Genomic DNA, 26,236 nt, shown 5'->3' on the forward strand with positions numbered 1-26,236 from the left:
ACTCGGAAGCTCCTGTCGATAAATGGATTTTATCCATCTCGGTTTCTACCTCTCAGCAACCAAATTAAAAATTGCATTTTTGCATTAAACGTAGCTTAGAAAACGAGCCAGGTGTTGCAAAAACGGTCCAAGAACTGTCAAATCAACAGGGTGGAATTTTTTTCACATCTTATATAAATTATTTTTTGCAATCGAAATACATAATCTTAGACTTAAATTTAAAACTGTCAAATTGTTGATAAATGAGAAGAACGTAGTAAATCATTTCCTTGGCTTTAGAATTCCGCACTATCAACAGTTTTTAAGCAAGCCTCATTATGCCAGCACTCATGGAAAATAGTAGAAAGAAAGCAGTCAAGCTCGCAGAATTGCTCGTATATACTTCACCTGGCTGACGGAGCTGCTGGCTCGTCTGGATCCACTCTCCGAGAATCCCGAATTGCCGCTGTACGCCACATTGACTGCGCCCCTCGACGAAGACCTGTAAGGGGATGTGCTGCGACCTCCGCTCCTGACTCCTGCAAATAAAACCGACACTGATAGCGATTTTAATGGGTGCGGATTTGGGTGTCGGATGCATTACCATTTCTATTGGAACGTTTCTCAGGACGATCTGCATTATTCATTGTTTGTTGGTTCACATAAAAACAAGAATTCGGGATCAATGATACTCGAAATGTCACGCGAAGTAATAGCATTATTTTTTTTTACCTCTTAATTATAGAGCGACATTTTGTTTAATTCGCCGTTTAAAAATACCTTCAAGGGAATTAATTTTGTTAGGTTTACTGTCTAGGGACAAATTGCTGTCTTACTGCCACGAACGACACAATTGATGATCACGCAGCACCAACGAGGATAACTAAAGGTCAAGAGTGAATGAAGAATACAGGGAAAAGTAAATATTATTTCTTTTTTGTGGTGAATTTTGTGACTGCTTGCAATAATGCTTAATAAATTTAATAAATTCAATTCGACAGAAGCAGGGTGAACGCCTGTTATATTTATATTACACAAATTATTTTTTATTATAATAATTATTTGAACTAAACAAGGCAAAAAGTTTTACACGCAATGCAAAACTAAAGCTATCACAACATTAATCAGTCTGGGTGGTTGAATACAAAGATACAATAGGTGAACACCACACGCACGTTTACGTGGATATGTATAGTAAAATGCTTATAACCTTTTTATGTGATTTGTAATTTTGTATCCGTACATTTCTTTTCAAAACGATCTTTACTGTAATCCTTAACTACAATAAAACGTCGACATCCTCCAACCATGGCGCCATTTTTCATTTGGTGAAACTTTATAAGCCCCATGCCTTTCATTTCCTTCGGAAAATTTACGATGGCGTAGTAGAAAAATGTGCTTTCACGTCACCTAAGTAAGTGTCTACCACCTCTAAGTTCACCGTTTTCATAATCTATACTTTTATCAATTTTGTTCTATCCTCGGGGATCCATAAATTTTATACGGTAAGGGTGGAAATGGCGCATCTTTACCGATATAAGCGTGCTTATTCCTGGGAGATTCCTAAAGGGCTAAAAGTCTTGTTTTTACGAGATCCTAACCATATCGTTCTTGTCTTTTATGTTAATAAAACGGGAAGCCTTTATTTATTACAGGAGTCGCGATTTGCTCTAATATTTTACGGCACGATCGGCTGTTACTTTACAGTTTAAAAAGCTCGTCATTCTGCGTGTAATAATGGCGACGGAACGTCTAACGTGACATAAAGTGAGCTTTGTATTCTGAAAGTAAGTGCTCGTAAAAAGTTTGATCTAAATGATGTCCATGCAAGGTTATAGTTTCGTTTAATTCGGTTTTTTATTATTACACCATGAATTTTTATGGGCTCCATTAGGCCACTTTATTTCCGGCAAATAACGGTTTTAGTATGCAACCAGTAATACAGACGGGTTTCATTTTAATCAGTTATCAAGTTTTATGCGTAATCGAAGACTTATCTAGAAAGAAATCATTATTTACTCCCGTTAACAGACATTATCTATTTAATTAGTTATTGATCTAAACTGTTTTACAACGTGTTTGCACTTTCTTTTATGTTCCAAGTTATTAATTTAAAGCGACAACCTGAAGTTGTATACTTGTATAGCATGTTCGATAACATCGTCCCCTTACTATGCAATTTTCCCTTCAGTGTTGTGTTTGTCATTCATTAAGCCGGCAATGTAGAGCCAATAAAACTATTGTCTTCGCGCCCCCCTTTACATCAAAGCGTCGCCACTTGACAGAAAACACGAGACAAATCCCTTCACCTCTTTAACAATTCCTTGTGTCAGTGACAACTCACCGGAAGGATTATCTGCACTTGAGCGTCGTTCATTAGCAGGCGGCTCCTGAAAAGTCAACGTTAGACTTCCTCTGGGACTGCGTCCGCACTCGTCTGCATTCAGAGTGCTCCTGGCTATGCTTCCTCTAGGACTTCTATTCTCGCCGCTATTTTCCGGTCCGATGCTACCTCTGGGACTCCGATCGCCCATGTAGTCCCCCGCTATGCTCCCTCTCGGACTCGTCCTCACACAAAAACTTTCCGGAGCTATGCTTCCTCTAGGACTGCGATTACTGTCCGGTACTATACTGTGCCTCGGACTCCTGTTTAGCAATGTATCTTCGTCTTTAGCCCAAATTGTGGATTCAGACGGCGTCAGACTAGCCCTAGGAGTCCTCCCAGTCTCCGGAATGAGACTGTTTCTCGGACTTCTGTTGTACTCCGGTGCCAAATTGGCTCTGGAACCGTAGGCATTATTGTCAGGTACCAAACTATGTCTAGGACTGCGACTCGTGTCCGGTACTAAACTGTTCCTACCGCTCTTACTAACTTCAGGGACTAGACTGTTTCTAGGACTCCGATTGAAACTATCCGGCACTAAACTATTTCGTGGACTTAACGCCGAATCCGGCACTAAACTATTACGAGGACTTCGCGAGTAAGTGTCATTTGGCACTAAACTATGTCTGGGACTTCTGAAACCCGCTGCGTCAGGTACCAGACTGTTTCTGGGACTCAGTAGTTCCGGTGCTAGGCTGTGTCTTGGACTCCGGAGGCTGTCTTGTTCGAGCGGTTGGGCCTCCAGGGATATATCAGGAATGATGCTGTGTCTGGGACTGCGATTCTTTTCAGGAGCTAGCGTATTTCTGGAGGCCCTTTCGCTGTCCACGGGGGACACGGCAATGCTAGCCCTGCGGCCGGGACTCGTCCCCGCCGAGCGAGAAGGCCGGGTTTGTGGGGACGATGCCGCGCTGCGGGACGCCCGGCGGCGGCGTGAAGAAGTGCTTCGATGCAGCATCTTCTGAAAAAGAAATTAAACTCAAAAATTGATTCATAGTTTCAAAAGGTGCTTCTGCTAGCATTTCTAATTTTTTTGGTCTCTTAAAACGACGATTCTAAAAGTCTTTATCTAATAATAAATCTACGTCTACACAAAACAATTTGAGAGAAACTACTATACAGCTTTATTTGTACCTATGTATTATTATTTATACACTCAGGAAGTAATTTAAACGTGTGTTTTGTTGAGACTTTAACTTTATTCCTAAACAAACTGGAAAGCATTTTCTAGAACTCTTGGGACTAACAGAAATTAAATTGACCATAGTCCACCATATTTTTCTTTTTCTTATGTGTATAAACATGTTTATAACATAAATTGTGGTAACTGTTTATCACCCAGTTTTTGTTTTTGTCTCATTTACAAGAATTTTCAAAAAAAAAAGTCATACATTTTTCATAAAGTTTGTGCAATGGTGCGAGCTATTAATATTTTCTAATAACTTTTCTATAGATTTTTACCGCGTCTTCTTTCGCATTTCTTAATTATTAATGTAAGTATTTAAATTCAACTCCTTCGTCTTTAATGTTTTGACCAATAAAATTAATTAAAACCAGGTTGAGTATTATGTAGTTAAGTTTAAAAATTGTTCGCTAATTAAAATGAATGTAAGGAGAAAGTTTCCATTTGGAAATCAAATTTTTTTTTATTTGAAAACGGAGTTTGCTCGCGGGATTACTGTGATTAAGAGCTGTTTATTCTTGATCCCTTGACAGCAAACAGGCTATTTATTAAATTCATTCGAGAAGGGACTAATTAATTATTGTAGGAAAAGATGATGCTTCTACTGCTTGAAAAATGACGGCAGTGTGGGTGTCTCTGCAAGCTAATATCGTGTGACTCCTGCGAGATTCGAGACCCAATTATCGAGCTTTCTGACTGCTGATTTTCTTGTTAATATGGTGGAGTCGGTCGGTTTTCTTATGCCAACTCAATTACGAAACCATCAAATAGATCGATTTCTTAGGAACTCATTTAATGAAGGGAAACTAGTTTTAAAGTTATTACATTTCTTTCAGCGCAACTCCAACTATTTAAGTAAAGTAAAGATTTGTTAGTTTATGCAAGTTTAAAAGGTAAATTGGATCCAAGGAGATGACGCTGTTTCGTTTTATTGGACCCTTCATCAAATATCGAACATGGCTATTTCTGTGTTTTACAATGGAATTTGCTCTTTGACCTTATTACGTTGTTGATAAAACGACTTTACGCACAAAACAGGTGATACGAGATATTTTCTTGAAGCAAGTATCAAATTTACACGGAACGCGAATACTTCAAAACAACCTCAAATATCTAATTAAGACTGTTCCTCCAAATTTAGATGGAGCAAAACAGAAATCATTTATAGTTTAACAGGTGAGTAATTGAATTATAAACCTGAGTTTGATTTAGTTGTTAGGTAATTGTCGTTTTTACCTCGTAGTCCTTTACTTCATAAAAAAATCATAACAAATCCATTAGAAAGCACTCAAAGTTCCAACACATAACTTTATTATGAAAATTAAATTATCTATTTGCCTTTTGATGTAATGACCCCTTTAAATGTCCAAATTCCCCAAAGTTTACGAGTTGAGAAGTCGACTTTAATTAAAGCAATTCAGGTATCTAATTTCAAAGCCTCCCGCCAAGAACTGTCATATTAGGTACGTTAGATGCAAATTCCTCTGGTATTAAAAGAAACAATTAGACGTAGTTTTCCTCTCTTGGAAAATTTCTGCTAATCGACTTAAGTCAGTTTGTAGGTTCATAACGGTTGAAGTTTGTAAGTTGCAAAAGGATTTGATAAAATGGACCAATTCTTCTTGGGATATTATTGTTACTAGCGATTATGTATTCATCCCTCGTGCAAATGTTCAAACGAGCAACTAGACATCTACCTTTTCCAACAATATTAAACGCGCAATAAACTCCACATATCCCTGAAATAAAAACGAATATAAACTGTATGTTTGAAATTTAATCTCGTGAAACCCAGATTTGAAAGTTGGTCACGCCATGGCAATTTGTTTCAGGAAGCCATAAGCCTCATGAAGATATTGTTCGTATTTATAGCAGAATTTAGTTAAAATATTTGCGCCGAAAAACACCTAAGGAAATTAAACGGAAGACCTTAAAAATGTCATTCGTGCAAACGAGCTAAATGTCGACTTTTAAAGTGGATAATTAAAATGTTATCTAAATTGAGGCCTTTTAAATACTTTGATTTGGAAGCGAGGTGGTGGCAAGTGACGTGTTCAGGGAAAATATGCCAATTTCATGGCCAATTTCTTTTATACGAACGCCAATGGGAATCTCGACGAGAGAAGTTAATGGTTGAAATTCAGACAATATGGAGCTAAATAAGTTAAATTGAGTGTGTCGAACGTGAAAAGGGAGATGACTAAGCTAAGTGCTTTCTTTAATAGTTAATTTAGTGTCTTTTAAAATTTTGAAATATCTCGAGTGAACACGCTTGTGACAACATTTAGGGTCCTAATCTTGCGACGGAATAATAGAACGGCTCGTCATCAATTCCGGAGAGCAATTTCAAAAAGCAAATCGATATACTTAAACTACAAGTTTTATTCGCAATTTACAAGGAGCCATTGTGCATTATTGAGTTACGTTTTTGGCGTAAATTCCATTTGGTCGTTCCAAAACAGAACTTGCCTTTTGTTGGCAATAATGTGGATTTATTCAGTCCGACGTCCGTTTGCGTCAGAAAATCCAATAAGTGTATTCCAATTTAGTTGACCTTAGCAGACATTTAATTAAAGTGCAGAGTCTGCCATAAATCAGGAGAAGTTGCGTGCTAAGACCCTGCAATCTTTACCGAGTTCGGAATCAGAAGGTAAATCGCAACCGCGGTAACTAATTAGAGGAAATATCGATGGGCAACGTGAGCCCAGAGCAAAGAAATAATTCCCGAACTTCAAGCACACCTGCTGCAATGTTATTAATAATGCCCCCACCAGACATCCTGGCAGAAGTCATATCTTTGACTCGGCTCTTCATGACAAACTTACAAGGTTGTTCCAGTTTATGGCTTGATATACCCTCATAAAGAGCCACGCGGTATCCCAGTTGTACTAAATTTAATTTAGTTTCGCCGGTCAAGATATCAACTTTTAACCGAGATTAGAATTGTTATCGTTCGAATTACGCTTACGAGATGGCGCGTCCCAGTTGGGACCCAGTGTGGTGTTATTGAAGAAATCTGTCTTTTCTTTTAAAACAATCAAATCGGACTGTATAGATTGGGTTTTCATACATATCCTAAACAAACTGCAAAATTTGCTTTACCTTTTAAAGCTTTGACAAATCCCTTACGGCCGCGAGGGTGTATTGTTCGAATTCGACCCACCACTTTTTCAGTATCCAAGACTGCCTACTTTAGACGAACGCAGTTGAGTGTACTTCGCCTGGAAGGTTTCGATGTCGACTACTGGGAATAAAACGTTTCCTTTTATTTTTCTCAAAGCAATTTCTAGGATAGCGTTGAGGTCAAGCGAGCATGTAATGACAGTGCGAGCATCTTCGAATTAATGAGAGGAGTTAAGATCATGTTCTTTGTAGAACGAAAGCGCTTCTTTTCACGGCCGCGGAGGGGCCTATCAAAAAGGCAAAAAGCCCGGATTCAAGAACGAACAATTGGGACAAAAGGAACGCGGTTTGCTAAAATGAAAAGTCATTAGATAAGCACAAAGTTACTAGAAATGTTCGTTACGTCGTATTTGGCTATGAAATTTGCCACCTACTATAGAATACTATAGATACATTGATGTGATTACTTGGTTGCCTAACAACCAGGGGCTTTAAGATAATATACTTAAAAAAATGCAGACTAATTACACAAGTGCTTTTTTAATGTGATTTTTTTTTCAACATTGAGACATTTTGATAATTGTCTACTATTAAATTGAGCCAGATCTACTTTTCACATTGATAAAAATTAATTTTGTTAAATTTCAAAGTCAAATATCTCAAAAACTTTCCTTTGTAACTTATCTAATTAAATGATGGACCACACTGCTTGTAAAAACTTCTAATATTATAATAAAATATTGTTGACATTACCCAGTGTAATTTTCTCGTTGCCTGAAATGTGCTCCACTTAATTAAACTCGACTTACAGTTTACCCAAAATACAACATTAATAAAGTTAGGTCAACTTTATTTTATTTGACAAGTTCGTGTTTTACACAAGAAGATAAAACGTACATGGCGCCATAAAACAATTTTCTGCAAATTTCCCGAGTACCACTACTCCCGAAGTTTATAAAGTGGAAATGTTTTCAAGAATATTTGTAATAGTTTGTTGGAAAGTTCCACAAAACTTCGAGCGTTATTATATTTATTCGAATCTTCTACGTTTGCATAAATATGACCAGCAAGCTTGATTTATTTGGTACATCTCGGTCCACCTCCATCAACGTCCAAACCGCTAGAGCGGCCATTAACTCTCCAGAGCTTAAAACTCCAATACCTCAGCAAACCTACCTCGACAGGAGCGATTTTTGTGTTCGTTTCTAGACTACGGTCTCCCTCCAACAGTCATCATTATTTTGTTACAAGACTACTTTATCGCCATTTTCACTCGACGGAACGCGATAGTTACATAATGCTAACAAGGATATAATGGCGTGGGCATGCAAATCCGGAGTTTTTGAAGTGAGTGACAATCGCGTCTGGTTTTGAAGTTGTGCGAGAGGCGAGCTTAATAGGAGCCAATTTTCCGAGACGAGCTGGAGATTTCCAAAGGTGGAAGAAGTCGTCTATCACCGAAAAATAAATTACCATCAAGACAGAACTTGTGCAAAATGAATGCGTTCCAAGGCAAGCAACGCAACCGTAAATCGGGCCAATTATACATGCATGTGGTGCCAGTTTAGCTCGCCGGTCATGTACCAGCTTGATTTGGATCTCGAAATTGGAGCTTGTAATGATAAATAATCCATTAAGCTCACGTGAAAGCACCAACTTAGTGAATTACGTCTACTGTTACACGCGCGAAGACACGTTTTACACAACTAATATCAATTAGATTGCGGACGAAAGGGGAATTGTGTTGCGAATAGTTTTCGATTGGATATTACTGAAAATCTGAGTTGCTATTAGTTCTAGATCTGGAGGTTTAGGCGGTTCATTAATTATTCAGGATGTGTTTCTAGAAGGGATGGGTGGATTTAATAAGCGCTTGTATCGACTTAAATGTGAAGTTACTATCGATTAACGCCATCAACGCCATTTTGAAAAGCGAGATGCTACCGCGAAGTAAGAAACCCAAGTTTTGTAACTAACACGCTCAAGTTGCACAATTTGTCCGAGAATGTTAGATCTGGTGTAAAATAAACTCCGGCGTTCGATCAAAAGCATGCTGTCATTGTATCTTCTTGTTAAGAATTTTATTGCGTAAGTTACTCGTATTCTGGAAATATTTCATTATGTTTCTAAAGAAGCTTCGAACACATCCTTTATTACTCACAGCTCGTTATGGATAATTATCGGTTATTTCAAGTTTCAGTAGTTGGAGGCCAATTTGCTCCTTTTGTTTCCTACACCTAACAACTGCCAAATTATACACTTTCATTAAAAAAACTTTTTTGGTATTAAGTCGATAAATCAGAAAGTGTTCGCAAAATTGCGTTGTTTCGGTGGAGTTTCAGGTGCGCTTAATGTTCAGCAAGTTTCATTAAATATTCAAAAAACGAATAATTGAAACGGAATTTATTCAGTTTTTCACTTCTCCGCTAAAAATTAAAATAACAAATATGTTAAAATTTAGTTAATAAATCAAATGTTACATTACGTTGTTTAAGGCTTTATCTAAATAACTGTCGTGATTATTTTCTTGTTACATTATTTTCAACAGGTTTTAAACAAAAAGTTTTTATTTTACTCTCAAACTCCGCCTATTGTTGTAATATAGATTTTTTTTTATACGAGGGTTGTTTGAAACTTTATGACATGACCTCCAAAAAAGAAAAATTAAATTACATTAAATGAGATTTATTCTATGTCGACAAAATATTCGTCAGCAACCGCAATAACTTCATCATTCTAGCTAAGAAAATTTTCAATTCAATACGGAGAAAGGTTTATTCCATTTTTCACAAAATATATGTAGGAAATGGATAGTGGGCGAGGAGAAGTTTATTATGTTTGACGTTGTATTTTGGAGAGACATTACAATTTATCATTAAAAGTTGTTACAAATCTTGTTTGCTTAAACTATATCCCACAAATTTTGGGGGCTCAACCGGGATAGAAACAAGATAAACAGAGAATTGTAGAAAGAAGAACGGTGATAAATTAGAGGAATTCTAATTATTTTACGGAAAAGTGAAAAACAAGTGACAGTTACGAGGAAATTAAAACAAAAAATGACATCATTGGGTGAAATTGCTTTTATCAGAGACAATATTAAAAATGCTCCTGTGAAGTCGATTAAAGCCCTTCATATGTTTATTTTCGAATCAGAAGGTGATCGAAAAAACAGATCAAGGCTGCGCACATTTAAAGGATTCGATTTCGACGAAAATTCTAAAGAATTTGAGACCAAACTAGAATACGTGGTTGAGACTTTGCAAGTAAGAGAGTTGATTTCTATTACTAATCTTCTCTGTCTCGACAATGATGGTGACGAAGACGAGCTATCAAGAAAAATTTGCTGCCACTTAATGAACCTTAGCATGTTGGAGAAAAATGAAGTAAATGACGACGATGAAGACGATAAAGATGACGAAGATGATAAAGACGATGAAGACGATGCAGAGCAATACGACGTGGTAACAGCTTCAAAGAAGAAAAATAGTAACAAAGAAAGAAGAGTCACAACCTCTAAGAAAAAAGAAAATAATACCAAAGATGACCAAGACGAAGAGAGAAATCAAAGAAGATTAAGAAGGGTAAATAACCTCGAAAGCAGCAGACACAACGATGATGAAGATGACGATTATGCAAAATGCAATTCATGTTTTCCGTTAAGTTTTAGAGATGTGGAAGATTCAATTCGTCCTTTTAGTGGTAATGACGAGTATCCTGTCGAAAAATGGATTCAAGACTTTGAAGATACTTCCGTTTTGTTAAGATGGAGTCGATTACAGAAATTCATTTTCGCCAAGAAATCTTTGAAAGGTCTTGCTAAACTTTATATACAGAGTGAATGTGGTATCTCTACTTGGAGTCAACTGCGAGAAGCTTTGTTGTCTGAATTCTCAACTCGACTCAATAGCGCACATTTACATCAGATGTTATCGTCAAGAAAAATTCAGAAGAAAGAAACTGTTCAGGAATATTTTTTGATTATGAAAGAACTGGCCTCAAGAGGTAATGTAGAAGATAATGCACTTATCCAATATACTATTGATGGCATCACCGACGACACGAGTAACAAAATTATTCTCTACGGAGCTAATAACTTAAAAGAGTTTAAAAGAAAACTTCAAATTTTCGAATCGTTGAGAGAAAATTCAATGAAGATGTTTAAAACTAAGAAAGAACCGGAGATTAAAGAAGAAGTAATGAAGAAGCAAGATATGAAATATAAAAAAGAAGAAGGCAAGCAAATTCGTTGTTTCAATTGTGGTTTAAAAGGCCATAGATCAATAGATTGCAAGTTCAAAGAGAAGGGAACAAAGTGCTTTAAATGTAATAATTATGGACATCGTGCAAAAGAATGTAACGAAGATAATAACCAGAAGAAACAAAGCGAAATTGAAAAGAAATTATCCCCAACAGTGTATTTGTCAAATTCATTGCAAGACGAAGAACCACCTGAAAATCATGAAATCTGCAACAGAGAAGTAACAGATCGAGTAAATTCAAGAAATTTCAAAAATGTAAAACTTTGTGGTACAGATTTTGAAGCTCTAATCGATACTGGAAGTGACGTTAATTTAATTAAGGCAAGTGCTTTTTTGAAAATAGGTGCTCCACGCTTTGAAGAAACTCCACTTACACTCACTGGTTTAGGAAATGGAAAGGTAAAGACACTTGGAAAATTTTCGACAAAAATAAACATTGATAATTGCGAACTTGTGACCGAAATTCACATTGTATCGGATGAAGCAATCTCCATAAATGACATAAATCTCATAATTGGAAGACCAATCTTGAATAAAGTAACGTTAATCATGAATTCCGAAGGAGTGATGGTAACTGAAAATGTAACCGAAATGAAAGAAACAAACTTACTGAATGATGAAAAGAAAGTACAAAAGAGAATCGCAGCAGAAGATGAGAATACAACAGAGGAAAATAATGCATTACCAGAAGGTGAAGTTTCGAAGAAAATTTCAGATGAAGACAAAATTGAAGATACTGAAGAGAATCTAAATGATGCACTGAAAATTACAAGCTCTGAAGATGACGTTGGTGTGGAGAGCGAAGAAAATCAAAATTTGGACGAAACATTTGGGTCCGGTGAAGAAAAAAGAAACACGAATGAAGATATAGAAAGTTTAGGAAGAAAACTAGAAGCAGCTGTGGATAAAATAGCAAAAGAAATTAATTCCAATATACCTAAAAATGAAGATGATGTTAGTCAGGTCAACCTTGAAGATAAGGAAGTGGAGGAGGCTTGCGAAGAAGGAAGCACCGAAAAAGTTGAAGAAAATTTTGACAACTTGGGAAGAAGACTGGTTGAAGCTGTCGACAAAATGGCAAACGAGTTGAATTGCAAAAATGAAGAAAAAGATGTTTGTTCTGTTGATGTTTCTGAAGATAAGATTGAACATTCTGAAGGAGAAGTTGTTACTCTAATTGAAGAAAGATATGAACTGCGCAAAGAAGCGAAACAACAGATTAAGAAGATCCACGAGGAAAACATCAAGAATTACAATAGGAAACGTAAAATGGCAAGAGAATATAAACCTGGAGACCAAGTTGCCATCAAAAGAAAAAGAACCCAATTTAAGACTAATGCCAAAATACTGCCCAAATATTTAGGTCGGTATGAAGTAATCAAGAAAATTGGAAATGACCGCTATGATGTTAAGAAGATCGGCACACATGACGGTCCGAGAACAACCAAATCATGCGCTGAGATGATGAAGCCCTGGTGTCAAGAAGATCTTGACTCGTTCGAGGCGAACGAATTTCAGGATGGCCGAGTTGTAGGAAATGGATAGTGGGCGAGGAGAAGTTTATTATGTTTGACGTTGTATTTTGGAGAGACATTACAATTTATCATTAAAAGTTGTTACAAATCTTGTTTGCTTAAACTATATCCCACATATATGTCAATGAATTTTGCATCGTTGGATTGCCCTTGTCAAGGCGCTTCTTCTGAGCCGAAAAAAATTTACCGGGATTTTTCCGTTTTAGAGAAATTCGCAAAAAACCAAAAAATCCATATTTTTGGCTCCCACAGCAAAAAATGAGTTCAATGGCCGAAACTTTTACTATTCCTGAATTCAACTCATCCTATTCAATAACTGACAGCAATTTGGTTCAAATCGGCGACAAAAAATTTTTGGAAGAAAACCACGTACTCCCCCCTTCTATCTAATTTTCACTTCGGAAAATCATTTAAACGCCCATAGCTCCCTTACTAAGCCACATATGGCAATGAATTTTGCACCGTTGGATTGCTCTTGTCAAGGCGCTTCTTCTGAGCGGAAAAAAAATCTACCTGGATTTTTCCGTTTTAGAGAAATTCGCAAAAAACCAAAAAATCCATATTTTTGGCTCCCACAGCAAAAAATGGGTTCAATGGCCGGAACTTTTACTATACCTGAATTCAACTCATTCTATTCAATAACTGACAGCAATTTGGTTCGAATCGGCGACAAAAAATTTTTGGAAGAAAACCACGTATCTAATTTTCACTTCGGAAAATCATTTAAACGCCCATAGCTCCCTTATTAAGCCACATATGGCCATGGATTTTACACCGTTGGATTGCTCTTGTCAAGGCGTTTCTTCTGAGCCGAAAAAAATTTACCGGGATTTTTCCGTTTTAGAGAAATTCGCAAAAAACCAAAAAATCCATATTTTTGGCTCCCACAGCAAAAAATGAGTTCAATGGCCGGAACTTTTACTATACCTGAATTCACACATTCTATTCAATAACTGACAGCAATTTGGTTCGAATCGGCGACAAAAAATTTTTGGAAGAAAACCACGTACTCCCCCCTTCTATCTAATTTTCACTTCGGAAAATCATTTAAACGCCCATAGCTCCCTTATTAAGCCACATATGGCCATGGATTTTACACCGTTGGATTGCTCTTGTCAAGGCGTTTCTTCTGAGCCGAAAAAATTTTGCCGGGATTTTTCCGCTTTAGAGAAATTCGCAAAAAACCAAAAAATCCATATTTTTGGCTCCCACAGCAAAAAATGGGTTCAATGGCCGGAACTTTTACTATACCTGAATTCAACTCATTCTATTCAATAACTGACAGCAATTTGGTTCGAATCGGCGACAAAAAATTTTTGGAAGAAAACCACGTATCTAATTTTCACTTCGGAAAATCATTTAAACGCCCATAGCTCCCTTATTAAGCCACATATGGCCATGGATTTTACACCGTTGGATTGCTCTTGTCAAGGCGTTTCTTCTGAGCCGAAAAAATTTTGCCGGGATTTTTCCGCTTTAGAGAAATTCGCAAAAAACCAAAAAATCCATATTTTTGGCTCCCACAGCAAAAAATGAGTTCAATGGCCGGAACTTTTACTATACCTGAATTCACACATTCTATTCAATAACTGACAGCAATTTGGTTCGAATCGGCGACAAAAAATTTTTGGAAGAAAACCACGTACTCCCCCCTTCTATCTAATTTTCACTTCGGAAAATCATTTAAACGCCCATAGCTCCCTTATTAAGCCACATATGGCCATGGATTTTACACCGTTGGATTGCTCTTGTCAAGGCGTTTCTTCTGAGCCGAAAAAATTTTGCCGGGATTTTTCCGCTTTAGAGAAATTCGCAAAAAAACAAAAAATCCATATTTTTGGCTCCCACAGCAAAAAATGGGTTCAATGGCGGAACTTTTACTATACCTGAATTCAACTCATTCTATTCAATAACTGACAGCAATTTGGTTCGAATCGGCGACAAAAAAATTTTGGAAGAAAACCATGTACTCCCCCCTCCTATTTAATTTTCACTTCGGAAAATCATTTAAACGCCCATGGCTCCCTTACTAAGCCACATATTGCCATGAATTTTGCACCGTTGGATTGCTCTTGTCAAGGCGCTTCTTCTGAGCCGAAAAAAATTTACCGGGATTTTTCCGTTTTGGAGAAATTCGCAAAAAAACAAAAAATACATATTTTTGGCTCCCACAGCAAAAAATGAGTTCAATGGCCGGAACTTTTACTATACCTGAATTCAACTCATTCTATTCAATAACTGACAGCAATTTGGTTCGAATCGGCGACAAAAAAATTTTGAAAGAAAACCATGTACTCCCCCCTTCTATCTAATGTTCACTTCGGAAAATCATTTAAACGCCCATAGCTTTCTTATTAAGCCACATATGGCAATTAATTTTGCACCGTTGGATTGCTCTTGTCAAGGCGCTTCTTCTGAGCCGAAAAAAATTTGCCGGGATATTTCCGCTTTAGAGAAATTCGCAAAAAAACAAAAAATCCATATTTTTGGCTCCCACAGCAAAAAATTGGTTCAATGGCCGGAACTTTTTACTATACCTGAATTCAACTCATTCTATTCAATTACTGACAGTAATTTGGTTCGAATCGGCGACAAAAAATTTTTGGAAGAAAACATGTACTCCCCCCTTCTATCTAATTTTCACTTCGGAAAATCATTTAAACGCCCATAGCTTCCTTATTAAGCCACATATGGCAATGAATTTTGCACCGTTGGATTGTTCTTGTCAAGGCGCTTCTTCTGAGCGGAAAAAAATTTACCGGGATTTTTCCGTTTTAAAGAAATTCGCAAAAAACCAAAAAATCCATATTTTTGGCTCCCACAGCAAAAAATGAGTTCAATGGCCGGAACTTTTACTATACCTGAATTCAACTTATTCTATTCAATAACTGACAGCAATTTGGTTCGAATCGGCGACAAAAAATTTTTGGAAGAAAACCATGTACTCCCCCCTTCTATCTAATTTTCACTTCGGAAAATCATTTAAACGCCCATAGCTCCCTTATTAAGCCACATATGGCAATGAATTTTGCACCGTTGGATTGCGCTTGTCAAGGCGCTTCTTCTGAGCCGAAAAAAATGTACCTGGATTTTTCCGCTTTAGAGAAATTCGCAAAAAACCAAAAAATCCATATTTTTGGCTCCCACAGCAAAAAATTGGTTCAATGGCCGGAACTTTTACTATACCTGAATTCAACTCATTCTATTCAATTACTGACAGTAATTTGGTTCGAATCGGCGACAAAAAAATTTTGGAAGAAAACATGTACTCCCCCCTTCTATCTAATTTTCACTTCGGAAAATCATTTAAACGCCCATAGCTCCCTTATTAAGCCACATATGGCAATGAATTTTGCACCGTTGGATTGCGCTTGTCAAGGCGCTTCTTCTGAGCCGAAAAAAATGTACCTAGATTTTTCCGTTTTGGAGAAATTGGCAAAAAAAACAAAAAATACATATTTTTGGCTCCCACAGCAAAAAATTGGTTCAATGGCCGGAACTTTTACTATACCTGAATTCAACTCATCCTATTCAATAACTGACAGCAATTTGGTTCGAATTGGCGACAAAAAATTTTTGGAAGAAAACCATGTACTCCCCCCTTCTATCTAATTTTCACTTCGGAAAATCATTTAAACGCCCATAGCTCCCTTATTAAGCCACATATGGCAATGAATTTTGCACCGTTGGATTGCTCTTGTCAAGGCGCTTCTTCTGAGCCGAAAAAAATTTACCGGGATTTTTCCGTTTTCGAGAAATTCGCAAAAAAACAAAAAATCCATATTTTTGGCTCCCACAGCAAAAAATGGGTTCAATGGCCGGAACTTTTACTATACCTGAATTCAACTCATTCTATTCAATAACTGACAGCAATTTGGTTCGAATCGGCGACAAAAAAATTTTGGAAGAAAACCATGTACTCCCCCCTCCTATTTAATTTTCACTTCGGAAAATCATTTAAACGCCCATGGCTCCCTTACTAAGCCACATATTGCCATGAATTTTGCACCGTTGGATTGCTCTTGTCAAGGCGCTTCTTCTGAGCCGAAAAAAATTTACCGGGATTTTTCCGTTTTGGAGAAATTCGCAAAAAAACAAAAAATACATATTTTTGGCTCCCACAGCAAAAAATGAGTTCAATGGCCGGAACTTTTACTATACCTGAATTCAACTCATTCTATTCAATTACTGACAGTAATTTGGTTCGAATCGGCGACAAAAAATTTTTGGAAGAAAACATGTACTCCCCCCTTCTATCTAATTTTCACTTCGGAAAATCATTTAAACGCCCATAGCTCCCTTATTAAGCCACATATGGCAATGAATTTTGCACCGTTGGATTGCGCTTGTCAAGGCGCTTCTTCTGAGCCGAAAAAAATGTACCTGGATTTTTCCGTTTTGGAGAAATTCGCAAAAAAAACAAAAAATCCATATTTTTGGCTCCCACAGCAAAAAATGAGTTCAATGGCCGGAACTTTTACTATACCTGAATTCAACTCATTCTATTCAATAACTGACAGCAATTTGGTTCGAATCGGCGACAAAAAATTTTTGGAAGAAAACCATGTACTCCCCCCTTCTATCTAATTTTCACTTCGGAAAATCATTTAAACGCCCATAGCTCCCTTATTAAGCCACATATGGCAATTAATTTTGCACCGTTGGATTGCTCTTGTCAAGGCGCTTCTTCTGAGCCGAAAAAAATTTGCCGGGATTTTTCCGCTTTAGAGAAATTCGCAAAAAAACAAAAAATCCATATTTTTGGCTCCCACAGCAAACAATTGGTTCAATGGCCGGAACTTTTACTATACCTGAATTCAACTCATTCTATTCAATTACTGACAGTAATTTGGTTCGAATCGGCGACAAAAAATTTTTGGAAGAAAACATGTACTCCCCCCTTCTATCTAATTTTCACTTCGGAAAATCATTTAAACGCCCATAGCTCCCTTATTAAGCCACATATGGCAATGAATTTTGCACCGTTGGATTGCGCTTGTCAAGGCGCTTCTTCTGAGCCGAAAAAAATGTACCTGGATTTTTCCGTTTTGGAGAAATTCGCAAAAAAAACAAAAAATACTTATTTTTGGCTCCCACAGCAAAAAATTGGTTCAATGGCCGGAACTTTTACTATACCTGAATTCAACTCATTCTATTCAATTACTGACAGTAATTTGGTTCGAATCGGTGACAAAAAATTTTTGAAAGAAAACCATGTACTCCCCCCTTCTATCTAATTTTCACTTCGGAAAATCATTTAAACGCCCATAGCTTCCTTATTAAGCCACATATGGCAATGAATTTTGCACCGTTGGATTGTTCTTGTCAAGGCGCTTCTTCTGAGCGGAAAAAAATTTACCGGGATTTTTCCGTTTTAAAGAAATTCGCAAAAAACCAAAAAATCCATATTTTTGGCTCCCACAGCAAAAAATGAGTTCAATGGCCGGAACTTTTACTATACCTGAATTCAACTCATTCTATTCAATAACTGACAGCAATTTGGTTCGAATCGGCGCCAAAAAATTTTTGGAAGAAAACCATGTACTCCCCCCTTCTATCTAATTTTCACTTCGGAAAATCATTTAAACGCCCATAGCTCGCTTATTAAGCCACATATGGCCATGAATTTTGCACCGTTGGATTGCTCTTGTCAAGGCGCTTCTTCTGAGCCGAAAAAAAATTGCCGGGATTTTTCCGCTTTAGAGAAATTCGCAAAAAAACAAAAAATCCATATTTTTGGCTCCCACAGCAAAAAATGGGTTCAATGGCCGGAACTTTTACTATACCTGAATTCAACTTATTCTATTCAATAACTGACAGCAATTTGGTTCGAATCGGCGACAAAAAATTTTTGGAAGAAAACCATGTACTCCCCCCTTCTATCTAATTTTCACTTCGGAAAATCATTTAAACGCCCATAGCTCCCTTATTAAGCCACATATGGCAATGAATTTTGCACCGTTGGATTGCGCTTGTCAAGGCGCTTCTTCTGAGCCGAAAAAAATGTACCTGGATTTTTCCGCTTTAGAGAAATTCGCAAAAAACCAAAAAATCCATATTTTTGGCTCCCACAGCAAAAAATTGGTTCAATGGCCGGAACTTTTACTATACCTGAATTCAACTCATTCTATTCAATTACTGACAGTAATTTGGTTCGAATCGGCGACAAAAAAATTTTGGAAGAAAACATGTACTCCCCCCTTCTATCTAATTTTCACTTCGGAAAATCATTTAAACGCCCATGGCTCCCTTATTAAGCCACATATGGCAATGAATTTTGCACCGTTGGATTGCGCTTGTCAAGGCGCTTCTTCTGAGCCGAAAAAAATGTACCTAGATTTTTCCGTTTTGGAGAAATTGGCAAAAAAAACAAAAAATACATATTTTTGGCTCCCACAGCAAAAAATTGGTTCAATGGCCGGAACTTTTACTATACCTGAATTCAACTCATCCTATTCAATAACTGACAGCAATTTGGTTCGAATTGGCGACAAAAAATTTTTGGAAGAAAACCATGTACTCCCCCCCTTCTATCTAATTTTCACTTCGGAAAATCATTTAAACGCCCATAGCTCCCTTATTAAGCCACATATGGCAATGAATTTTGCACCGTTGGATTGCTCTTGTCAAGGCGCTTCTTCTGAGCCGAAAAAAATTTACCGGGATTTTTCCGTTTTCGAGAAATTCGCAAAAAAACAAAAACTCCATATTTTTGGCTCCCACTGCAAAAAATGGGTTCAATGGCCGGAACTTTTACTATACCTGAATTCAACTTATCCTATTCAATAACTGACAGCAATTTGGTTCGAATCGGCGACAAAAAATTTTTGGAAGAAAACCATGTACTCCCCCCTTCTATCTAATTTTCACTTCGGAAAATCATTTAAACGCCCATAGCTCCCTTATTAAGCCACATATGGCAATGAATTTTGCACCGTTGGATTGCTCTTGTCAAGGCGCTTCTTCTGAGCCGAAAAAAATTTACCTGAATTTTTCCGTTTTTGAGAAATTCGCAAAAAAACAAAAAATCCAAATTTTTGGCTCCCACAGCAAAAAATGAGTTCAATGGCCGGAACTTTTACTATACCTGAATTCAACTCATCCTATTCAATAACTGACAGCAATTTGGTTCGAATTGGCGACAAAAAATTTTTGGAAGAAAACCATGTACTCCCCCCTTCTATCTAATTTTCACTTCGGAAAATCATTTAAACGCCCATAGCTCCCTTATTAAGCCACATATGGCAATGAATTTTGCACCGTTGGATTGCTCTTGTCAAGGCGCTTCTTCTGAGCCGAAAAAAATTTACCGGGATTTTTCCGTTTTCGAGTAATTCGCAAAAAAACAAAAAATCCATATTTTTGGCTCCCACAGCAAAAAATGAGTTCAATGGCCGGAACTTTTACTATACCTGAATTCAACTCATCCTATTCAATAACTGACAGCAATTTGGTTCGAATCGGCGACAAAAAATGTTTGGAAGAAAACCATGTACTCCCCCCTTCTATCTAATTTTCACTTCGGAAAATCATTTAAACGCCCATAGCTCCCTTATTAAGCCACATATGGCAATGAATTTGGCCCCGTTGGATTGCTCTTGTCAAGGCGCTTCTTCTGAGCGGAAAAAAATTTACCGGGATTTTTCCGTTTTAAAGAAATTCGCAAAAAACCAAAAAATCCATATTTTTGGCTCCCACAGCAAAAAATGGGTTCAATGACCGGAACTTTTACTATACCTGAATTCAACTCATTCTATTCAATAACTGACAGCAATTTGGTTCGAATCGGCGACAAAAAAATTTTGGAAGAAAACCATGTACTCCCCCCTCCTATCTAATTTTCACTTCGGAAAATCATTTAAACGCCCATGGCTCCCTTACTAAGCCACATATTGCCATGAATTTTGCACCGTTGGATTGCTCTTGTCAAGGCGCTTCTTCTGAGCCGAAAAAAATTTACCGGGATATTTCCGTTTTAAAGAAATTCGCAAAAAACCAAAAAATCCATATTTTTGGCTCCCACAGCAAAAAATGAGTTCAATGGCCGGAACTTTTACTATACCTGAATTCAACTCATTCTATTCAATAACTGACAGCAATTTGGTTCGAATCGGCGACAAAAAATTTTTGGAAGAAAACCATGTACTTCCCCCCTTCTATCTAATTTTCACTTCGGAAAATCATTTAAACGCCCATAGCTTCCTTATTAAGCCACATATGGCAATGAATTTTGCACCGTTGGATTGCTCTTGTCAAGGCGCTTCTTCTGAGCCGAAAAAAATTTACCTGAATTTTTCCGTTTTGGAGAAATTCGCAAAAAAACAAAAAATCCAAATTTTTGGCTTCCACAGCAAAAAATGAGTTCAATGGCCGGAACTTTTACTATACCTGAATTCAACTCATCCTATTCAATAACTGACAGCAATTTGGTTCGAATTGGCGACAAAAAATTTTTGGAAGAAAACCATGTACTCCCCCCTTCTATCTAATTTTCACTTCGGAAAATCATTTAAACGCCCATAGCTCCCTTATTAAGCCACATATGGCAATGAATTTTGCACCGTTGGATTGCTCTTGTCAAGGCGCTTCTTCTGAGCCGAAAAAAATTTACCGGGATTTTTCCGTTTTCGAGAAATTCGCAAAAAAACAAAAAATCCATATTTTTGGCTCCCACAGCAAAAAATGAGTTCAATGGCCGGAACTTTTACTATACCTGAATTCAACTCATCCTATTCAATAACTGACAGCAATTTGGTTCGAATTGGCGACAAAAAATTTTTGGAAGAAAACCATGTACTCCCCCCTTCTATCTAATTTTCACTTCGGAAAATCATTTAAACGCCCATAGCTCCCTTATTAAGCCACATATGGCAATTAATTTTGCACCGTTGGATTGCTCTTGTCAAGGCGCTTCTTCTGAGCCGAAAAAAATTTGCCGGGATATTTCCGCTTTAGAGAAATTCGCAAAAAAACAAAAAATCCATATTTTTGGCTCCCACAGCAAAAAATTGGTTCAATGGCCGGAACTTTTACTATACCTGAATTCAACTCATCCTATTCAATAACTGACAGCAATTTGGTTCGAATCGGCGACAAAAAATTTTTGGAAGAAAACCATGTACTCCCCCCTTCTATCTAATTTTCACTTCGGAAAATCATTTAAACGCCCATAGCTTCCTTATTAAGCCACATATGGCAATGAATTTTGCACCGTTGGATTGCTCTTGTCAAGGCGCTTCTTCTGAGCGGAAAAAAATTTACCGGGATATTTCCGTTTTAAAGAAATTCGCAAAAAACCAAAAAATCCATATTTTTGGCTCCCACAGCAAAAAATGGGTTCAATGGCCGGAACTTTTACTATACCTGAATTCAACTTATTCTATTCAATAACTGACAGCAATTTGGTTCGAATCGGCGACAAAAAATTTTTGGAAGAAAACCACGTACTCCCCCCTTCTATCTAATTTTCACTTCGGAAAATCATTTAAACGCCCATAGCTCCCTTATTAAGCCACATATGGCAATGAATTTTGCACCGTTGGATTGCTCTTGTCAAGGCGCTTCTTCTGAGCCGAAAAAAATTTACCTGAATTTTTCCGTTTTGGAGAAATTCGCAAAAAAACAAAAAATCCAAATTTTTGGCTCCCACAGCAAAAAATGAGTTCAATGGCCGGAACTTTTACTATACCTGAATTCAACTCATCCTATTCAATAACTGACAGCAATTTGGTTCGAATCGGCGACAAAAAATTTTTGGAAGAAAACCATGTACTCCCCCCTTCTATCTAATTTTCACTTCGGAAAATCATTTAAACGCCCATAGCTCCCTTATTAAGCCACATATGGCAATGAATTTTGCACCGTTGGATTGCTCTTGTCAAGGCGCTTCTTCTGAGCCGAAAAAAATTTACCTGAATTTTTCCGTTTTGGAGAAATTCGCAAAAAAAAAAAAATCCAAATTTTTGGCTTCCACAGCAAAAAATGAGTTCAATGGCCGGAACTTTTACTATACCTGAATTCAACTCATCCTATTCAATAACTGACAGCAATTTGGTTCGAATCGGCGACAAAAAATTTTTGGAAGAAAACCATGTACTCCCCCCTTCTATCTAATTTTCACTTCGGAAAATCATTTAAACGCCCATAGCTTCCTTATTAAGCCACATATGGCAATGAATTTTGCACCGTTGGATTGCTCTTGTCAAGGCGCTTCTTCTGAGCCGAAAAAAATTAGCCGGGATTTTTCCGCTTTAGAGAAATTCGCAAAAAAACAAAAAATCCATATTTTTGGCTCCCACAGCAAAAAATGGGTTCAATGGCCGGAACTTTTACTATACCTGAATTCAACTTATTCTATTCAATAACTGACAGCAATTTGGTTCGAATCGGCGACAAAAAATTTTTGGAAGAAAACCATGTACTCCCCCCTTCTATCTAATTTTCACTTCGGAAAATCATTTAAACGCCCATAGCTCCCTTATTAAGCCACATATGGCAATGAATTTTGCACCGTTGGATTGCTCTTGTCAAGGCGCTTCTTCTGAGCCGAAAAAAATTTACCTGAATTTTTCCGTTTTGGAGAAATTCGCAAAAAAACAAAAAATCCAAATTTTTGGCTTCCACAGCAAAAAATGAGTTCAATGGCCGGAACTTTTACTATACCTGAATTCAACTCATCCTATTCAATAACTGACAGCAATTTGGTTCGAATCGGCGACAAAAAATTTTTGGAAGAAAACCACGTACTCCCCCCTTCTATCTAATTTTCACTTCGGAAAATCATTTAAACGCCCATAGCTCCCTTATTAAGCCACATATGGCCATGAATTTTTTACCGTTGGATTGCTCTTGTCAAGGCGCTTCTTCTGAGCCGAAAAAAATTTACCTGGATTTTTCCGTTTTCGAGAAATTCGCAAAAAAACTAAAAAATCCATATTTTTGGCTCCCACAGCAAAAAATGGGTTCAATGGCGGAAACTTTTACTATATCTGAGTTCAACTCATCCTATTCAATAACTGACAGCAATTTGGTTCGAATCGGCGACAAAAAATTTTTGGAAGAAAACCACGTACTCCCCCCTTCTATCTAATTTTCACTTCGGAAAATCATTTAAACGCCTATAGCTCCCTTATTAAGCCACATATGGCCATGAATTTTGTACCGTTGGATTGCTCTTGTCAAGGCGCTTCTTCTGAGCCGAAAAAAATTTACCGGGATTTTTCCGTTTTAAAGAAATTCGCAAAAAACCAAAAAATCCATATTTTTGGCTCCCACAGCAAAAAATGAGTTCAATGGCCGGAACTTTTACTATACCTGAATTCAACTCATCCTATTCAATAACTGACCGCAATTTGGTTGGAATCGGCGACAAAAAATTTTTGGAAGAAAACCACGTACTCCCCCCTTCTATCTAATTTTCACTTCGGAAAATCATTTAAACGCCCATAGCTGCCTTAATAAGCCACATATGGCCATGAATTTTGTACCGTTGGATTGCTCTTGTCAAGGCGCTTCTTCTGAGCCGAAAAAAATTTACCTGGATTTTTCCGTTTTCGAGAAATTCGCAAAAAAACTAAAAAATCCATATTTTTGGCTCCCACAGCAAAAAATGGGTTCAATGGCGGAAACTTTTACTATATCTGAGTTCAACTCATCCTATTCAATAACTGACAGCAATTTGGTTCGAATCGGCGACAAAAAATTTTTGGAAGAAAACCAATTTTCACTTCGGAAAATCATTTAAACGCCCATAGCTTCCTTATTAAGCCACATATGGCAATGCATTTTGCACCGTTGGATTGCTCTTGTCAAGGCGCTTCTTCTGAGCCGAAAAAAATTTACCTGAATTTTTCCGTTTTGGAGAAATTCGCAAAAAAACAAAAAATCCAAGTTTTTGGCTTCCACGGCAAAAAATGAGTTCAATGGCCGGAACTTTTACTATACCTGAATTCAACTCATCCTATTCAATAACTGACAGCAATTTGGTTCGAATCGGCGACAAAAAAATTTTTGGAAGAAAACCACGTACTCCCCCCTTCTATCTAATTTTCACTTCGGAAAATCATTTAAACGCCCATAGCTCGCTTATTAAGCCACATATGGCCATGAATTTTGCACCGTTGGATTGCTCTTGTCAAGGCGCTTCTTCTGAGCCGAAAAAAATTTGCCGGGATTTTTCCGCTTTAGAGAAATTCGCAAAAAAACAAAAAATCCATATTTTTGGCTCCCACAGCAAAAAATGGGTTCAATGGCCGGAACTTTTACTATACCTGAATTCAACTTATTCTATTCAATAACTGACAGCAATTTGGTTCGAATCGGCGACAAAAAATTTTTGGAAGAAAACCATGTACTCCCCCCTTCTATCTAATTTTCACTTCGGAAAATCATTTAAACGCCCATAGCTCCCTTATTAAGCCACATATGGCAATGAATTTTGCACCGTTGGATTGCTCCTGTCAAGGCGCTTCTTCTGAGCCGAAAAAAATTTACCTGAATTTTTCCGTTTTGGAGAAATTCGCAAAAAAACAAAAAATCCAAATTTTTGGCTTCCACAGCAAAAAATGAGTTCAATGGCCGGAACTTTTACTATACCTGAATTCAACTCATCCTATTCAATAACTGACAGCAATTTGGTTCGAATCGGCGACAAAAAATTTTTGGAAGAAAACCACGTACTCCCCCCTTCTATCTAATTTTCACTTCGGAAAATCATTTAAACCCCCATAGCTCCCTTGTTAAGCCACATATGGCCATGAATTTTGCACCGTTGGATTGCTCTTGTCAAGGCGCTTCTTCTGAGCCGAAAAAAATTTACCTGGATTTTTCCGTTTTCGAGAAATTCGCAAAAAAACAAAAAATCCAAATTTTTGGCTCCCACAGCAAAAAATGAGTTCAATGGCCGGAACTTTTACTATACCTGAATTCAACTCATCCTATTCAATAACTGACAGCAATTTGTTTCGAATCGGCGACAAAAAATTTTTGGAAGAAAACCACGTACTCCCCCCTTCTATCTAATTTTCACTTCGGAAAATCATTTAAACGCCCATAGCTCCCTTATTAAGCCACATATGGCAATGAATTTGGCCCCGTTGGATTGCTCTTGTCAAGGCGCTTCTTCTGAGCGGAAAAAAATTTACCGGGATTTTTCCGTTTTAAAGAAATTCGCAAAAAAACAAAACATCCATATTTTTGGCTCCCACAGCAAAAAATGGGTTCAATGGTCGGAACTTTTACTATACCTGAATTCAACTCATCCTATTCAATAACTGACAGCAATTTGGTTCGAATCGGCGACAAAAAATTTTTGGAAGAAAACCACGTACTCCCCCCTTCTATCTAATTTTCACTTCGGAAAATCATTTAATCGCCCATAGCTCCCTTATTAAGCCACATATGGCCATGAATTTTGTACCGTTGGATTGCTCTTGTCAAGGCGCTTCTTCTGAGCCGAAAAAAATTTACCGGGATTTTTCCGTTTTAAAGAAATTCGCAAAAAACCAAAAAATCCATATTTTTGGCTCCCACAGCAAAAAATGAGTTCAATGGCCGGAACTTTTACTATACCTGAATTCAACTCATTCTATTCAATAACTGACTGCAATTTGGTTCGAATCGGCGACAAAAAATCTTTGGAAGAAAACCATGTACTCCCCCCTTCTATTTAATTTTCCCTTCGGAAAATCATTTAAACGCCCATAGCTCCCTTATTAAGCCACATATGGCAATGAATTTGGCCCCGTTGGATTGCTCTTGTCAAGGCGCTTCT

At 37.3% G+C, this 26,236-nt stretch overlaps 1 protein-coding gene across 4 annotated transcripts in view; it reads right to left on the bottom strand.

The window, feature by feature from the left end:
• Window positions 1-26,236, bottom strand: part of LOC138135045 (protein stum-like) — a 94,338-nt gene that overhangs the window by 8,709 nt on the left and 59,393 nt on the right. For 2 of the 4 annotated variants that reach the window (XM_069053680.1, XM_069053682.1), the window contains exons 3-5: window positions 2,324-3,323; window positions 584-613; window positions 388-518 (exon numbers count right to left, since the gene is read on the bottom strand). In XM_069053680.1, coding sequence (XP_068909781.1) covers window positions 388-518; window positions 584-613; window positions 2,324-3,320 — 1,158 coding nt within the window. In that variant the 5' untranslated portion in view covers window positions 3,321-3,323. The remainder of the gene's footprint in view (window positions 1-387; window positions 519-583; window positions 614-2,323; window positions 3,324-26,236) is intronic. The other 2 variants (XM_069053681.1, XM_069053683.1) reach the window with 2 other exon arrangements.

Source organism: Tenebrio molitor, chromosome 7 (genome assembly GCF_963966145.1).
Source record: "Tenebrio molitor chromosome 7, icTenMoli1.1, whole genome shotgun sequence".
Classification (NCBI taxonomy): Eukaryota; Metazoa; Arthropoda; class Insecta; order Coleoptera; family Tenebrionidae; genus Tenebrio; species Tenebrio molitor.